At 45.3% G+C, this 16,334-nt stretch overlaps 2 protein-coding genes across 2 annotated transcripts in view; one reads left to right on the forward strand and one right to left on the reverse strand.

Moving 5' to 3' along the window:
- Window positions 1-3,311, forward strand: part of ASF1A (anti-silencing function 1A histone chaperone) — a 45,918-nt gene extending 42,607 nt beyond the window's left edge. Inside the window, exon 4 of the mRNA XM_082251208.1 lies at window positions 2,911-3,311. Coding sequence (XP_082107334.1) covers window positions 2,911-3,123 — 213 coding nt within the window. The 3' untranslated portion in view covers window positions 3,124-3,311. The remainder of the gene's footprint in view (window positions 1-2,910) is intronic.
- The window catches only part of MCM9 (minichromosome maintenance 9 homologous recombination repair factor), a 230,669-nt gene that overhangs the window by 88,440 nt on the left and 125,895 nt on the right, over window positions 1-16,334 (reverse strand). The gene's annotated exons all lie outside the window — the stretch shown is intronic.

The raw sequence follows: 16,334 nt of genomic DNA on the forward strand, positions 1-16,334 counted from the left end.
TAACCCAGTATTGCAATACACTGCCGATACAACAATGCCAGAACTGGAGCCAACACTTGTGAAGACCCGAGAGGTGGAGGCAAGACCAAATGGTAATGCTACAAACTCATAATGCTCTTCTTCTCCAGCAAAGCAGAGGAAGTGCTGGTGACGGACACAGATTGGAATGTGCAAGTAAACAACCTTGATGTCGGGAGAGGCAAGAAAATCCCCCTGATGTAAGGATGCCAATACAATGTGAATGGACTCCATGTTGAACTTCTGTACTTGCACAAAGCAGTTTAGGGCCTTGAGATCAAGAATCGGATGCACCTTGCCCTCTTTCTTTTGGACCATAAACCGGTTTGAATAAAAATCCTGAAACCATTCTGAGGCCAGAACTGGGACAATCAAGCTGAAGCAGAAGGTCTTGCACCACCCCAAAGAGACCTCTCAAGCGGTCCGGCGACAGGCGCACATTGGAAAGAAAGAACCTTTGCAGAGGGTAAGAACGAAAACTCCATCTTGTAGCTGGACCGTATCACTTTGTGGACCCATTTGTCTTGCACCAAGGAGGTCCACGGGGGTCGGAAACCAGCAAAGATCAGATTCAGGATCTGAGGAGACAGATGAGGCAGGGGCGCTTTTTGCTAGCCCATTGACCAAAAGCCACCTCGACCCAGGACACAAAAGACTCCAGGACCGCTGTTGGTGCAACAATGGTTGGAACCCTGGGGGCCCTGCAGCCTCTCAGAGGTGGTCAGGTGGGAAAACGTGGTCCAAAGACTCCATTAATAAATAGTGGGACTCCCACAAAAAGGGTGAAACACCGCTAGGGGCCACCCCCACTGCGCTAGTAACACCACCAGGTCGCCAGCAACAGACCGTCACATGATCCTGCAGCAGAGAGACAGAGGACCCCATCAAACAGGCAACGGCAGCACCAGGATAAATTTTGCTTCACATGTGGTGTCCAGGGAAAAGGGACCCAGGAGTCAGCACTATGGGAGGGGCTTCCCACTCCTGACTAGGCAGAAAAAAAACTAAGTACCTATAGCAGAGGGGGGGGGGGGGTATACCTCCTGGGACTGCCTATAGGCGTAGTCAAGTTCTTCTTCTGCCTAGTGTCCTACTCCTGTAGGGGGCAATATAACTCGCTGGTTAAGAATACTAAGGAGCGGTGTCCTTTAATGAATTAAATTAAAAAAACCCCACTTTGCTGATGTCCTTTGAATTGCACACTGTACAAATTCCAGCCTTTTCCTTCGAGAACTACTGAGAAACTGGGACTGTTGTAGAGGGCAGACCCGAATTCTTTTTCATGTTAAATTTTGGACCTGGGAATGTCCGCAAGTACAAAAAAATATATTGAAAACACTGGCGCTCTAGAAATAAACAGGTACAACGGTTCATGAATTAGGTCTCGTACAGGTGGATGGTCAGGGCTGGCAAAAACAGGCCCCTGAGCTGCAGTTTTATCCCCCCCCTGGCCGCCTACCCAAACTATAAAATAACAGCCAGACAGGACTGTTCACATCCCCCAATGCTTTGCTGCTGTGCCATTTTTGACTCTGGGTGCAGAGTTTGACAAGCAGCCCCAAATCTGCATCTTTTTTGTGGATCCAAAGAAACCTTTAAGCACAAAGTGTGGATGGGAAAATCAGCGAAACTTCAGCTTGTAGCCTCTGGACACCACGCTGCAGACCCAGACATCTGCAACCTCCTAAATCCAAATGGCTGCAAAGGTCCAGCGCTAGTGGGCCTTCACTGGGAGGATGATTTGCCCCTGGAACTGGAGAACTTGGGGGTCCAGCACTTCTCACTAAACTGGGATGTGGACTTTGGTTTGGAGCCTGAGAATGGTTGCTTGCGAGAGGCACCCTTCTTGGACTCTCACCAGTTTCAGTTTCTGACCTTTAGAAGGTCGCCTTCACATTCTTCTTAATGGGAAAGTGCATGCTTTTCCCCACAATAACCTTTTGTTGATAGGCGTCCAAGGATGGCCTGAATAAGCATTTGCCATCAAAGGGCAGCTTCTCAATTTGCATTTTGCAGAGAATTTCCACTGACCAACACTTGAGCCACAGGATCCTTCTTATGTGGACAGAAAAGGTGCCAACCTGTAAAAAGCAGCCCCAAGGAATCTTCCAAGGCATCCACTGAGAAGCTCAGGGCTCTTGGAAAGTCTTCTGGGTCAGATTCTCTGGAACAGGACACCCACTATTCCCAAAACTTAAAGGGCCTGGCAAACTCCCACAGGAGGCTGGAGAGCTGCTACTACCAGAGAGAATGTCCTATTTAAATAGGAAATAGCCAAGTAAACAGCTGGAGAGCACTATTTTTTGTATATTTTTTCCTCTATGGGGTACAATACTTAATAAAGTATTTTGAATCTGAAAATTGGTGAGCAAATCTTGTGGTGGTGAAAACACATTCTCCGGGTGAGAGGGGACCCTCCAGTCCAGATATAACTGCAGAGAATTTCTCCACTGACAGAAAAGAAGTGAAACATAGGAATCAGATTTGCTCTGAATCCCTGCCCTTATCCAAGTAAGCCATTTGGCTATGTCACTACTGTGATTCTCACTGTTGTCCTTGCTGAAGGATCTGACATGAGGAACTAAAGCCTTGCCAGTATGAAGATACCCATCTCCATACATAGTGCAGCACAAGGCATGATAAGCCCGTAATGAGGAAAAGATCAACAGCAGGGAGACCACAGGCAATACTGGTGATTGGTCTTTTATGCCTTGCCTGCCATTTATTTAACACAGTTTCCAGAGGTTTTTAAGTTGCTAGTGAGCATATACGAGCATTGGTGTTAAAGCCTGCATAATAAAATGTGTATATATGTAGTTATTACATGTACCAAAATAAGAGAAATAAGCTAGTGGTTACATCTTTTCTGATATTCTTTCCATTTTATTATAGCTGCAAAGAAACATATTGGCATCAAACCCTAGAGTGACAAGATTCCATATAAACTGGGAAGATAACACAGAGAAGCTGGATGAGCTAGACAACAGCAACCCCAATCTTCAGTCAATGCTTTCCACAGAGGGCATGCCATCTGCTTCAAAAGGCTGGCCTGCTTCAGATAACTCACTCAACGTCATGCTAAAATCTCACATGGACTGTATGTGACTAAATGTCTGGCTCCATAAAAGGACTAGTTCACCAGGATTCACCATTTCCAGATCAGCACCTTACTGGGCAATTTTTGGAGAAAAAAAAAAAAACTTTCAACAATAACCTTTCTAGGTGGAAACTTAATTTGAACTCATAACTATTTTTAAACAAAGTTGCCATCAAATATATTATTTTTCATCTTCTCTGCATAACCTTTGGCAGATAGAGCCTAAATGCAACTAAAGAGTTTTGTATTTATTTTGAGGTGATGATTAAATTTCTTGCAGTTTAATCCACATTACAGTTCTTAAATAAACCTAACCCTGTTACACTTGGCTATACAGATAGAATTTATCATGACTAACCCACAATGCGAAAAATGAGTCCTTAGTTAAAAAAAAAAAAAATGTATTTTCCGCTTCCAAGCCGAATATCCTGTACCATCAATTCACATTTATAGAAAACAATCACGTTAGAACTAATGTTACAGTGCTCTTCCTACCTTAATAAGCAAGTGACGAAAAAATTACTGGTGGAAGAATGGATGTGGAAAAAAATAAAAAAAAAAACACTGCCATTTGACTTGGCAAGCCACCAATTCTTCTACCTGCTAAAAGATGGTCTGCCAAGAGAACATGTACAGAGAAATTAGAAGAAATCCAGACCAATCCAAAGGCCAGGGCTTTAATTCCTTAACCGTGTGAACTGCTTACATGTCATCATGTCCTGCCATGGTTTCAGTTGGTGCAGCAAATCAAGGGTGACAACTTTGCAGACTTTTACACAGCACAAGGAAAGCTTTGTCACCCTTGCAAAATAAAGGCATCAGCTACAGCTCTACAGGCAAGATCACCATAATTTACATATTTTTAAGAGAAGGGAAACAGATTGAGCAATGCAAATTATTTCTCCTGTCCAGGTAACACATTAAAAAGGAGAAGTTCACCATTTATTAAATAAATAAATGCACATCTTTTTGCAGATAAAAAAAATGTGCATTAATATATATATATATATATATATTTATATATTTTTATACTGGAGCTTGTAAAGCATTGCACCCGCGATCAGCATAACTGCGTTACGGGCAGGCAGTTACTGAATTGCAAGAAGAATCAATGAACTACAAGGATGCTCACCGGTGTCCTCATTGAGAACTACAAGCCACTGGCAGTGGTGGCCGACGGTACTTGTAGTTCCTTTATTCACAGAACCCTGTGAATGAATGACACAGCTATATGGGGCTCTGAATACTTAGTTAAAGCTGAAGTTTAGCATGGTAAAAAACCCTACAGCTTTAGTCACATCACATGATGTATGTCCCACGTTGTGCAGGCAGCTGGAGAAACCTTCACTGCAGGGATGCTTTGCCCTGCTTTGGTCTCTGACATTCTGGTGCTGTAATGTTACCAACTTCAGGCAAAACAGAAGTACAGAAGGTCTGACAAGGACCCGTCCCTTCCTACCTCCCACCCCACTGAAAAAAGTTATTTCAGTCACTAAACTGCATTATCTTGATCTTTAAATGGCAGAGAGTCTGATGAGTCACAGAATTCTCTCCTCAATTCCCAGATCGCAAGAAGTGTAATCAACAAAATAACTTTTCCCAATAGAAGAGGAAGGAGAATGCATCTACATCTTAGCATGTGTACTGCTGTTCTGCCTAAAGACCCAAAGCTAAAAACCATTTCAGCACCAGAAGTTCAGAGACAGGAAAAGAAAAAGGCATCCCTGCAATGAATATTTTGCCAGGCTCCAACTGCTTGCACAATGTGGGCCATACTTCATTTACAGGGAAGTGATGCAACTAAAGCTGTAAGGATTTTTTTTTTTTTTTTAAGCTAAACTCCAGTTTTAAGTTTGAAAGTTTGAGGTAGGCAACTGTACTTATTTTTATAGGAAGAACAGGCAGGCATAGTGCAACAATTTCTCACATTAGGGATTACCTAATTATAGCCTTAGAATGTATTAAAAAGATCACTTTTTTTTTTTTTTTTTAAGGATAAAAAGATCCCTTACTGGTGAAGGCCTCCCAACTCAGGAACATGAGACCCCAAAAGTGATGGGGACAGAAGATGGGGAAAAATCAATGATAAAATTAATGGGGCAGGCTGAAAGAACTGACAGAAAACCAGACAGATCACGCAGCTTTACTGGAAAAAGCACAGAAACATTTATTGCAAGCAACATTCTGCACAAAGGTCGCACAAAAGAGTGAGGGGTAAGCAGTCACAGAAATGAACGGCTAAAGCCACGATTAGACCTGCAATGGTCCTCAAGGCCCAACACTGTTGCAGACCAGACTGAAAAATTTAGGTGTAGTCCCTTAGCGTACAGCCCTGAAAAGATCCCCGACTTGTACTAAACAAAATATTCATCCAAGATTGAAGGTATGCTCTTTGGTAAGTCGGTTCCCTGGGCTCAAGAGGTTAGGTCAGGTTGAAGTGTACCAAAGCATTCAATGGAGACAACCCAGCGCAGTTTGTGGCTGAACCTGTAGGTCAGGAGGTCCACATTTGGCATTCAGAAACACAGAACTAAAATAAAATAACTCAGAGTGACCAATCTCCAGAGGCCAGTGAAAGAAACCCTGCTAATTTTCCAAATCTGAAACAAGCAGGGCTGGACCAGAATTTGTTTGGGTCAGAAGCCAATTTGCTTTTTTGTAACTTGCAAGACATAAGATTTCTGATAGTCGGTGGAAGTCAACACCATGCTATAAAATCTGGTATGGGGCACCTGCCCCCTTGACCATGATCCCAAAGAAAAAAAATTTGCATCACAGCAGTGTGGAGATTCTCAAATCCAATAGAGACAGAGACCAAAATCCAAGCCAATGGCCTCAGGGCACAACACTTCGATCCCACTGTCTGAAAAAACTTGGGATCAGTTGTAGGATGAGGACTTCAAGAGAATCAAGTTCGCCCATAGCAGACGTCATAAATTATTCCCGGTCAAGGAGTTATGACCCTAGAGCAGGGGTGGCTATAAACTGTGGCCCTCCAGCTGTTGCAGAACTACAAGTCTCATTAAGTCTATGAGTGTCACACTTGTAACTGTCAGTCTTGTCACATGTACAGCTGGGAGGGCTGAAATGAAGGGATGGCAACAACGGCTAACAAACCCAGCAAGAGCAAGAACTGAGGGCAACTCTCAGAGCTACCTGCAACACTGTGCAAAGCTGGCATCGGTAGAAGCTTAAATTTCTTATCTGGTAAAACAACATTAGAGGAGGACCAGGTGGCAGGGTTACTGACCTGGGTCCTTGAAGCAAATACAGCCCCTAGTGAAGTGAGGTTTCATAGGGAAAGGGTCTTTTAGACCATAGACTAATCCACCTAAGAAATAGCAGAGCTAGAAAGCAGAGTACCTTTCCTATGATCCTACAACATGGCAAATAGAGTCAGTCTACCTAAACAAAGTTGTTGCCACAGGATAGACATGGACAGATTAGAAAAAACAGTGAAGATATCTTTCTGATAAAATTGGCACTGGGTACAAGGAGGGCAGGACAATATCCCCATTGAGGTGAAAAGATTATGCCACCTTCAGTTACTCCTTGGACAAAGGTCCTAAAAGCCGTTGACTGTCTTTGGAAGACAACAACTAAGGCAGAGACGTGACCCTTGATAGTACTGAGGGCCAAAGCAAGAATTGTGCATTCATCCCACAGAGAAGCCCCTGGGGAGAGTCCATCTACTCATAGAATGGAAGGCCCACATCTGAGACTGGAGTTCAACTAGCATCTCTGAAGGCAGAAACACTTGTGGCAGAGAAGTGTCAAGAACCAACCCCTAATACTCCAGGCAACAATTTTTGAAGGTTCAGGATCCATTCGAAGTGCTGTAGATTTTTTAACATAATAGACATTTTGTCCTCCAGAGTCCATGACAACTGGTCCAAGTACCATACTAAAGGTATGCCCCACGCCAGCGAAAGGGTCAAGACCAGGATCACTGACGGAGAAAGATGATAACTAATCAACAAAGTTACATTCATAACTTCTGAACACATTCAGGGCACTGAGGTCCAACCTGTGGAGGATACCCCTTTTTGGATTTTAGGATTGTGAAGAGATTCAAGTTGAAATCTTGAAAACATTCCAAGAGAAGAAATTATGTGATGTCCCCCTCGGAGGAGCAACCAAATGTTACGACAACACTGGAAGATTGCAAGTCAGGAAATGAGGAGGAGGAAGGAAACAAAATTTTAGAGATTTTATCCTCCTGCACTGAAGTATCAGAGTTGGGACACCTAGGTTTGTACAAAATAAATGCCCCCCCCCCCCCCTGGCAAGAAGAGGTGAGGATGCAGCTTTATGTCAAGGAGGTCTTCACCATGGGCTTGGTTCCATGGAATGAAAGGTTTTTCTGGCTGTTGCAGAAGTGCCTTTTGGCAGAAGCTGCCCATAGGGTATGAAAGGCATGCTTTAGAGTAGAAAACTGACTTTGCATTACAAGGCTGATCCTTACTCTTCCAATATGAGGTATAATATAATTGGGTACTCCTACTCCCAGTCATGTTTTTTATTTTTTTTTTAGAAAAAAAATATATATATTTTTAAAAGATCAATTGTAATTAGTAATTCAGGTACACTTAGCAAACATAATGGTTACCAGTATCCAATTAGTACAGTCATCCGTACAAAATCAGGTCTACAACTGATCTTGATTTGGTTTCTAAAAAAGGTACCATAAAATGGTCTTGTTTTTTATATTTCCACCCTTTTATTGTTCCAACAGGGTCATTATGCCGTGGGGAAAGGTAGAAGGGAGGGAGCTGAATAGTGGGTTAATGGTGGAAGAAGACTCTGCTTTTTTCTTTTTCTACTATTTAAAGTTTCATCTCTAAAAAGGTGCAGCCGAAGTCATGTCATCTTCAGGTTGTGTTCTCCACTGAGCAGCAGAAATAATTTTATTCTGAACTCTTTTTTTGGCCTGTTTGTGAATCCTGTAGCATGCGAGTGTGTTATAAAAAGCACAAATAAATGCAGGACATGTTGAGATCAATTAAGCACAACTAAAGACTAATGTATGGCAGTCTAAACTAGTACCAAATTCAGTTACTGTGGGAAAAAAAAAAAAAAGATTTTGGAATTACCTATAAAATTTTGTGAAGTATATCATGGGACAAAGAGCAGTGCTATTATTCCTTTATCAGAGGGCTATGCACCATCTACAGGTGATTAGACACTGGCAAAAACACAGGAAGTCCTGTCTTTTATAACCCCTCCTATACAGGAAGTACCTCAGTTTTGTAGAAAGCATACATGCAAACTGGGGGGGGGGGGGGGGGGGGTTCTCTTTATCCCGTGATATACACCAAGAAATTGATTTTACAGACAAGTCAAAAATTAGGTTTTCTTGATCGTACATCATAGGACACAGATCAGCTCTGTTATTCCTTACTCAGAAGGCAATGCCCATGAGGGGAGGTAGACATGAAAACCACCAAAAGGCCAAAAAGAACTTACACAGCAGCCTGCAAAATGAAGGTCACGTCCTCAGCTGCTGTAACCCGGTAAAATCTTGTAAAAATGTGTGAAATGAAGACCAGGTTGCAGACATGAGCCAAAGAAGCCTGATGACAGATAACCCAGGGGGCATCTATGCTCCTGGTAAAATGGGCAGTCACTAAAATCAGTGGAGCCTTTGCTTTTAAATTCTATGCATGAGATTAAGTGCCCATTCACACTAGAACTGTATATGAATCGCACGTTCTGGTGTGCTTCACACGCAGTTCTGTGATTTCAGCCTCATTCATTTTGAGTGGGCTGGAATCTAACTGTACCAAAAGTAGTGCATGCAAATGTGTGGCAACCGCATCCTATGGCACTTTTGTACCATGCGATCCAGTGCAGGCAGGTGTAGGAAAAGTCGAACCTGCGTTTGGGGTGTCGCTAATTTGAACTGGCTTTCGCAGCAAATCTCAAGGGCATTGCGATCGGAATGCGGTGCGGGAACGTGGCTCTCTGGCACTGCATTCTAGTGTAAACGGGCCCTAAAGCTGATGAATCCAACATGAAATAATAGACTTTGTAGCTGCATGACCCTTCTTTGACCCTTAAGGAAGGGCAAAGAGAGACATTCCAACCACTTGGCTGGAAAAAAAAATGGATTTTTGTCTTACCATAAAATCCTTTTCTCTGATGTCCATTGACAGGCACAACTCCATATCTTCTTGACCCTTCGGTTATGCTGCCCCTTACAGGAGTAGGACACTAGGCAGAAAAAAGTTTGACTACGCCTATAGGGCAGTCCCAGGAGGTATACTACCATTTCCTGCTATAGGTCTTCAGTTTTGTAACAAGCAGTGTCAGAAGAACATAGAACCCGACTCAGAGGGGCAGGTGCTGTTTTCCATCAATGAGCATCAGAGAAAAGGATTTTACGGTAAGACAAAAATCCAGTTTTCTCTTTCGTTCATTGACTGACACAGCTCCATATCTTCCAAAGCAGTGTCAACATGAGGGGTGGGAAGAACACAGCAATAAACATACTTCCCATAGGCTAAACGTAGCCAACCAGGTGAAGCAGGAGCTCAATCAGGAACAACTGGAACTCTAATCCTCTCCAACAGCAGCCTGTAGAATCTTGAGGCCAAAAGAAGCATCCGCAGATGCCAACATATCCACCTTATAAAATTTTGTAAAAAAAAGTGTGCACGGACGACCAGGTGGCCGTCTTGCAAACCTGCACCACTGACTCTTGATGACAGATGCCCAAGAGGCACTAAGCGCCCACTTAGAATGCACCTCAACGGAAATGAGGATCCTGACCCTTGACTTGAGCCACCATCTGCCTGATCCATCCGGAAATGGTCACAGCAGACGTGGCCAGCCTCATACGGGGTCCATCCGTAAAGAGAAACAGGGAATACGATATACTGACTAATGGCGCTTTTCCACTGCATAGAACCGTACCGGCTCGGCACGCTTTTGTGCTTTTCCACTGCGGTACCGCATGGTATAGGGTCGGAACGGTTCGGTACGGTATAGGTTTGCTTTTCCACTGCATGGAACCGAACGGTACGGTACGGCTCTGAAAAAACAGTACCTACTCGATTGTGGTTCCAACAGGTACCAAACTGGTACCATATCCCACAATCCTTTGCATGCAGTCACTACTAGCCACTGATTGGTCAGAGAATCACACCCACCCCGTTGTTATCCCACCCACTTAACTTTAGTACTACTTTAGTGGAAAAGCAAACCTATACCGTACCGTACCGAACCGAACCGTTCCGACACTATACCATGAGGTACCGCAGTGGAAAAGCAAACCGAGCCAAGCAGGGCCGAGTAGAGCCAAGCCGGTACTAGCGGGTACTTGCAGTGGAAAAGTGCCATTAGTCTCCGCCAGGTACACCCTGATTGCCCGAACCACATCCAAAGAATGTAAGGCAATCTCTTAGGGTACTTAGGCTTAGGACACAAGGAAGGCAACACAATGCCTTTATTTAAATGGAAACCAGAGACAGCCTTAGGAAGGAACAACTGGCAGGGATGAAGCACCACTTTATCTCCGTGAACCACCAAGTAAGGTGAACGACAAGATAAGCTGCCAGCTCAGACACCTCCAGGCAGAAGAAAAAGCCACCAAGAATGCTATCTTCTGATGCAATGTAAGCAGAGGAATCTCGAATATGTTCCAATTGCAGTTTACTGAAGAACCGACAGCACCAAGATGGGATCCCAAAAGGACAATGGAGACCGCACTGGGGGAACCAAGTAGCGAACCCCCTGAACAAAGGTGCAAACCAAAGAAGCATAGCCAAAGGACGATGAAAGCAAATTGCCAAGGCCGAATCTGGTCCTTGATGGTACCTGAGGCCAGACGCTGCTCAACACCTCCTTGGAGGAAGCCAAACTGAGTCACCAAAAATGAGCAAGGGTGAATCCCGAGATTCACACCCTCAAAGTACACTCTTCTAGGTAGATTTACTATCGCGTTTGAAGTAGATTTACTAGCTTGCAGCAGCGTGGGAATCAGTGAATCAGACAACCCTCTAGCCTTCAGCACCTGGTGAAGCCAGTGACTGTAAAGCAAGATTGATTGGCCGTTGAGTCAACAGATCTCCTCTAAGAGGAAGTCTCCAAGGAGAATGGACGACCAACCCTATCAGATCTGCGTACCAAGACCGGCAAGGCCAGTCTGAAGCCCCTACGATGGCCATAATCCCTTCTGCCTCAAGCCTACGAAGGAGTCTTGGCAGAAGTTCTAGAAGAAGAAAGACGAACATCAGACCATACCTGCCTCAAAAGAGCCACCAGTGAGTCTGTGGTGCCGGCCAGAAGGTTTTCGAGACCGTGCCACAAACCCAAGCACCTTCCTATTGAGACAAGAGGCAAACAGGACCAACTCGGAAGTTCCCCACCGGAGACAACTGATGAAAAACACCTCCAGAGGAAATGTCCAGTATATCGATCGGTAGTATGGATTCTTCCAGACCCCAGGCCCCCTAAGCACAATCAATGCCAAAAAATGCCACCCCACTCGAACAGGCTGGCATCCGTGGTACAGGGGGAAGGAAGATTTACTCTGTCGAAGCGTCGGAGAGCGATGCCACTGAACCCTCTTACCCCGGCTCAACAGGTTTAGATTGTCTATAAAAAAATGAAAGAAAGCTGCGCTGAATACAAAAACATATGCAAAGGCTGCCAGTACAAAAGGTATAATCAGACCAAAAAGTAATAGTATTCAAGTACAGCGCCACATAAATTATGACACTAAAAAGACAATGAGTGAACAGAGTCCATGAAGTCCGTCAGAGTAGATGCTGAGATGTAGAAATAAATACAAATAAACTCAACACCATGAGTGAAGACACAATCCTGACGATCACCACGTGCATAAATAAGGTAATTCCCTTACCAGAGCTTTAGACCTCCTGTTACGGAAGGTCCACCAAGCATAGAGCGTGAAAGCAATCACCAGGGAAGAGTCCACTCCAGGATCAGCATCAAATCCACCACGGAACATTCATATGGAACAGTACAACCTCAAACTTCAAAGGATCCCAAAAGTTGGATAATGATGTTCTGCTCGGGCATTCTGGATCCATTATTCAGCTCCATATTCTCATTTCTTCCTTAATATAAGCAGCCCCGGCCACGCAATCTTTTTAATAATTTGTGTCGGATTTTTTTTTAGCGCTGCCAGGGAAACAGCAGAAGAATCGGCCCCCAAATTAATGGTCAGGCCATATTCGCTGGGATATATATCTGAAACACCCCTCTTAGTATGATCCTTAAGTGGGGCAATCAATCTCTCCCAGGTCAGGTTAAGCACGATCCAAGTACATGTAAGCCACATATATGGGAAAAGAGACACGAAGACCCATAGTGTAAACCAGTAATGATAAGCAGTTTGATTTATTAAAAAGTTGCACTTACATCCAGTAGTTAAAAAAAAAATTGCATCGATACAGTATGTATTGTCTATAGACTCTGGATCTCTCTTTGCAGAGGCCTTGTGTGGACAGATTTTGGAACTCGTCCCATGGGAGGAACACCCTGACTGAGACCGAATCCAGAACAGACCCAGATAGTCCAACTAAGTGGACGGAAAGTGGAGGCAATACATGGAAATTTAATTTCCAACTGAACTCCTGCAGAGTCCACACAGTTATCTACGGGTTGTCCGTCAGAGCAGTCGGAGACTCAGCTCACAGAAGATCATCCACGGCAAGCAGAGGAAGCACGAATGACCGACATATCTGAATATGAAGGTAAGCGTCCTTAATATCGATAGAGGCCAGATGATCCCCCTGATATAGGGATACCACTACCGTACGAATGGACTCCATTAGAAACATCTGTACCCGCACAAAGCAGATCAGAGGTTGACGTCCAAGATTAGACGTAACTCGCTTTCCTTCCTGGGACCTGCAAACATGTTTGAATAAAACCCATGAAACAAACGTTCCGATTCTGAGACCGGAACAAACACCCTTAGTAGTGTCAAGTTTTTCACTGTCCCCGAAGAGACCTCGCAGGCGGTATGGGAATAAACGCAGATTGGAAGGAAAGAACCTCTCTGGCGGAAAAGACCGAAAACTCGATCTTGTAGCAGGACTGATCAGCTAATGGACCCACTTGTCTTGATTCAAGGAGGTCCATGGGTCCGGAAGGAAGCAAAGACGTCCTCCTCCTCCCCAAATATGGGTGATGGCGCCCCTTCAGGCAGAAGAGGGCTTGTATGCATGTATGAAAGGACCCACTCTCGGCATACCAGACCAGGTCCTCATGGAATCTCTGGAGGAGGTCCTCCAAGGGAGGCTCCAAACAGGTGATTCCCCACAAAGGGAAGATCACATAAGACCTTCTGGAAAGTATGGTCCGCAGACCAGTATATTAGCCATATCATGCGCCGAAGGAGCATTGCTGTCACGGACAGCCCAGAGACTAAGGGAGCCGAATCCAGAGAGGCATTACAGATGAACTGCAATCCCTGGAACAGGCAGGTGGAAGCTGTTCCCCCCTCCAGATCCTAAGGCAAAATCTTAGCCCACTCTGGACAGTCAGGGACACCAATGCTATGGTAAACACCGGCCTAAGGACCGAATCGGCCACAGTAAACATGTGGGGGACCAAAGTCTCGGCTCTCTCGTCAAAAGGATCTTTTAAAAACCGGAGACTCCTCCACCGGAATTAAGGTGGATTTATTCAGCCTGGAGACTTGTGAGTCCACCACAGGTGGGACTGCCCACGTACTCAGAGACTCAAGGGATACCGTCTATCGCAACGCTTAGCCACCGCCATATTGCATTTAGAACGCCACTGATTTGCGACAATTTTGTCACAGTAGGCGGGGAAAAAAGGGACTACCTTTGCCACTTTAGAGGATTTGCGGTCCCCAAGAGGACCGGCACCTCTGACGCAGCAGTGGCTGCACCCCCCATATTTCAAGTTTACGGTCCGATACAATCAGTGCATTCACCACCGCCTTTTCATGCGCATATGCAGTAAAAGGAATCATCCTCACTTCAGCGCACTCGAAGTGCGTGGACATAGACCCTGTAGGGTTGCATTATACTAAGCTCACCCAATCCACCTGCCAGTTTTCCACCCCGAGAAAGTGTACGGCAGAGAGGACTAAAAAGAAACGTTCTGCCCACCTTAGAATTGCGGCTACCTCCAGAGCCTCCAGGACACTTCTTGTGCTCCCCTGGTGATTGACATAAGCTAAGTCCGTGGCATTGTCCGACTTAATGCGCACTGGACATCCCTGAAGATGATCCGTCCAATGTTCCAGGCACAGTCTGATCACTCAGAGTTCCATGACATTGATCAGGGGTCTGGACTCTTCCAGTGTCCAGAGCCCCTGAGCAGAATTTATGCCGAGGACGCCGCTCCACCCGGACAGGCTGGCATTCGTGGTGAGCAATGTCCAATACAAGGGGAGGAAGGATTTGCCCAGCAGAAGCACCAGAGAACGAAGCAACCATATCAGGGACTCTTTCGTTCCTCGGCTCAGCCGGATGAATGTCCAGACTTCGGATTCTTCTCCCATTTGCCCAGAATCTCCCTTTGCAGGGACCTCATATGGAACTGTGCATACGGAACCACCTCAAAAAGGTCAACCCCATCAGGCCTAGCAACCATGCAAGTCTGGAGGGATGACCATCTGCTGGACAGCAGGAGATGAATTGCTACCTGCAGTTTCTGGAGTTTGTTCAGAGGAAGGAGCACTCTGGCTAAGGCCGAGTCCAGAGTCAGACCCAGATAGTCCAGCTTTGTGAACAGAACCAGAGTAGACTTCTGAAAATTCAGAATCCAGCCAAACTCCCTCAGAGTTCCTATGGTGATCTCCAGGTTTTCCACCAGAGCAATAGGAGACCCCGCTTGCAGAAGGATGTTGTCCAAGTAGCCCAGTACCGCGATCCCCGCTGTTGTAACAATGCTAGCACCGGGCCAACAGGTTTGTGAAGACCCAAGGTCAGAGGTGAGATCAAAGGGTAACGCCACAAACAGATAATGCGCCTCTCCCACGGCAAAGCGAAGGAAGCGCTGGTGACCGGCACATATTGGAATGTGAAGGTAGGCATCCTTGATGTCGACAGAGGCAGGCAAATCCCCCTGATGCAGGGATGCCACCACCGTGCGAATGGACTCCATCCTGAATTTCTGCACCCGTGCAAAGCAGTTCAGCTCATTGAGGTCCAGGATTGGACACACCTTGCCTTCCTTCCAGGGAACTGTAAACAGGTTTGAGTAAAACCCCTGAAAATGTTCCGATATCAGAACCGGGACAATCGCCCCTGGAACAGGTCTTCAACCGCTCCAAAAAGAACCAGCGAAGACGTCTCCCCACCCCAGATATGGGCGAGTGCACCTGTCAGGGATACCACATGCAGGCATCCAGCAAGGGTGATCAGATCAATTGGATGCACCAAGGAATCAGGACCCAGATGGATAAAGGTGTAAATAAGTTTATTAAGCAAAATGACACACTCCAATACCAACACCAGTAGACCATAAACAAGTAAACAAAATATAAATGATAACTAGTGTTGAGCGAACACGGACTGTATTATTCGTGTTCGTACCGAATAATTGGATTTTTTGTACCCGAACACGGACACGGACACTTTACTGTATGTTCGGGTAAAAATCCGTGTTCGGTCGTTTTATTTCCGGGTTTTGCATGCTTTGGCGCTCTTTTCATGGCGGGCTTTCAACAGCCAATCAACAATCGTTTAACTGGTGTGCCTTAAGCCATCCCAGCCATGCCTGCAAATGTCTCAGTAGCTGTGATTGGCCGTCTGAAGCATGTGACCAAGTCTTTATAAGTTCGAGGCAGCCGCAGCGGCGTCATTATGCTGCTTAGATTCAGGGACAGAGCACACATCAACGTGCTGGCTGCTGATTAGGGAAAGATAGGCAGGAAAAAACCATTTGTGTCCGGATAGAATTGAGGGACAGGTCGGAGTGTTTAGGCAGGGCGAGTTGTAGGCATTTTAGGGATAGAGTCTGCTGAATTATATAGGGTCAGTGTCTTCTACAAACTACAATCGATATTGCTGTGTGGGGGGTGGGGTCTGCACTCAATCCTGATCTACGATCTCTTCTCAATCCTGTTAGGGACAGAGTCTGCTGAATTTTAGGGAAACTGTGTTCTACAAACTACAATCGATATTGCTGTGTGGTGTGGGATTGGAGATAGGCAGGTGTCAGTGATCCACATCCATTTTTCTGTGTGTGAGCTGCAGTGAACACAATCTTT

This window comes from Pelophylax lessonae (assembly GCF_965119305.1).
Source record: "Pelophylax lessonae genome assembly, chromosome: 3".
NCBI classification, from domain to species: Eukaryota; Metazoa; Chordata; class Amphibia; order Anura; family Ranidae; genus Pelophylax; species Pelophylax lessonae.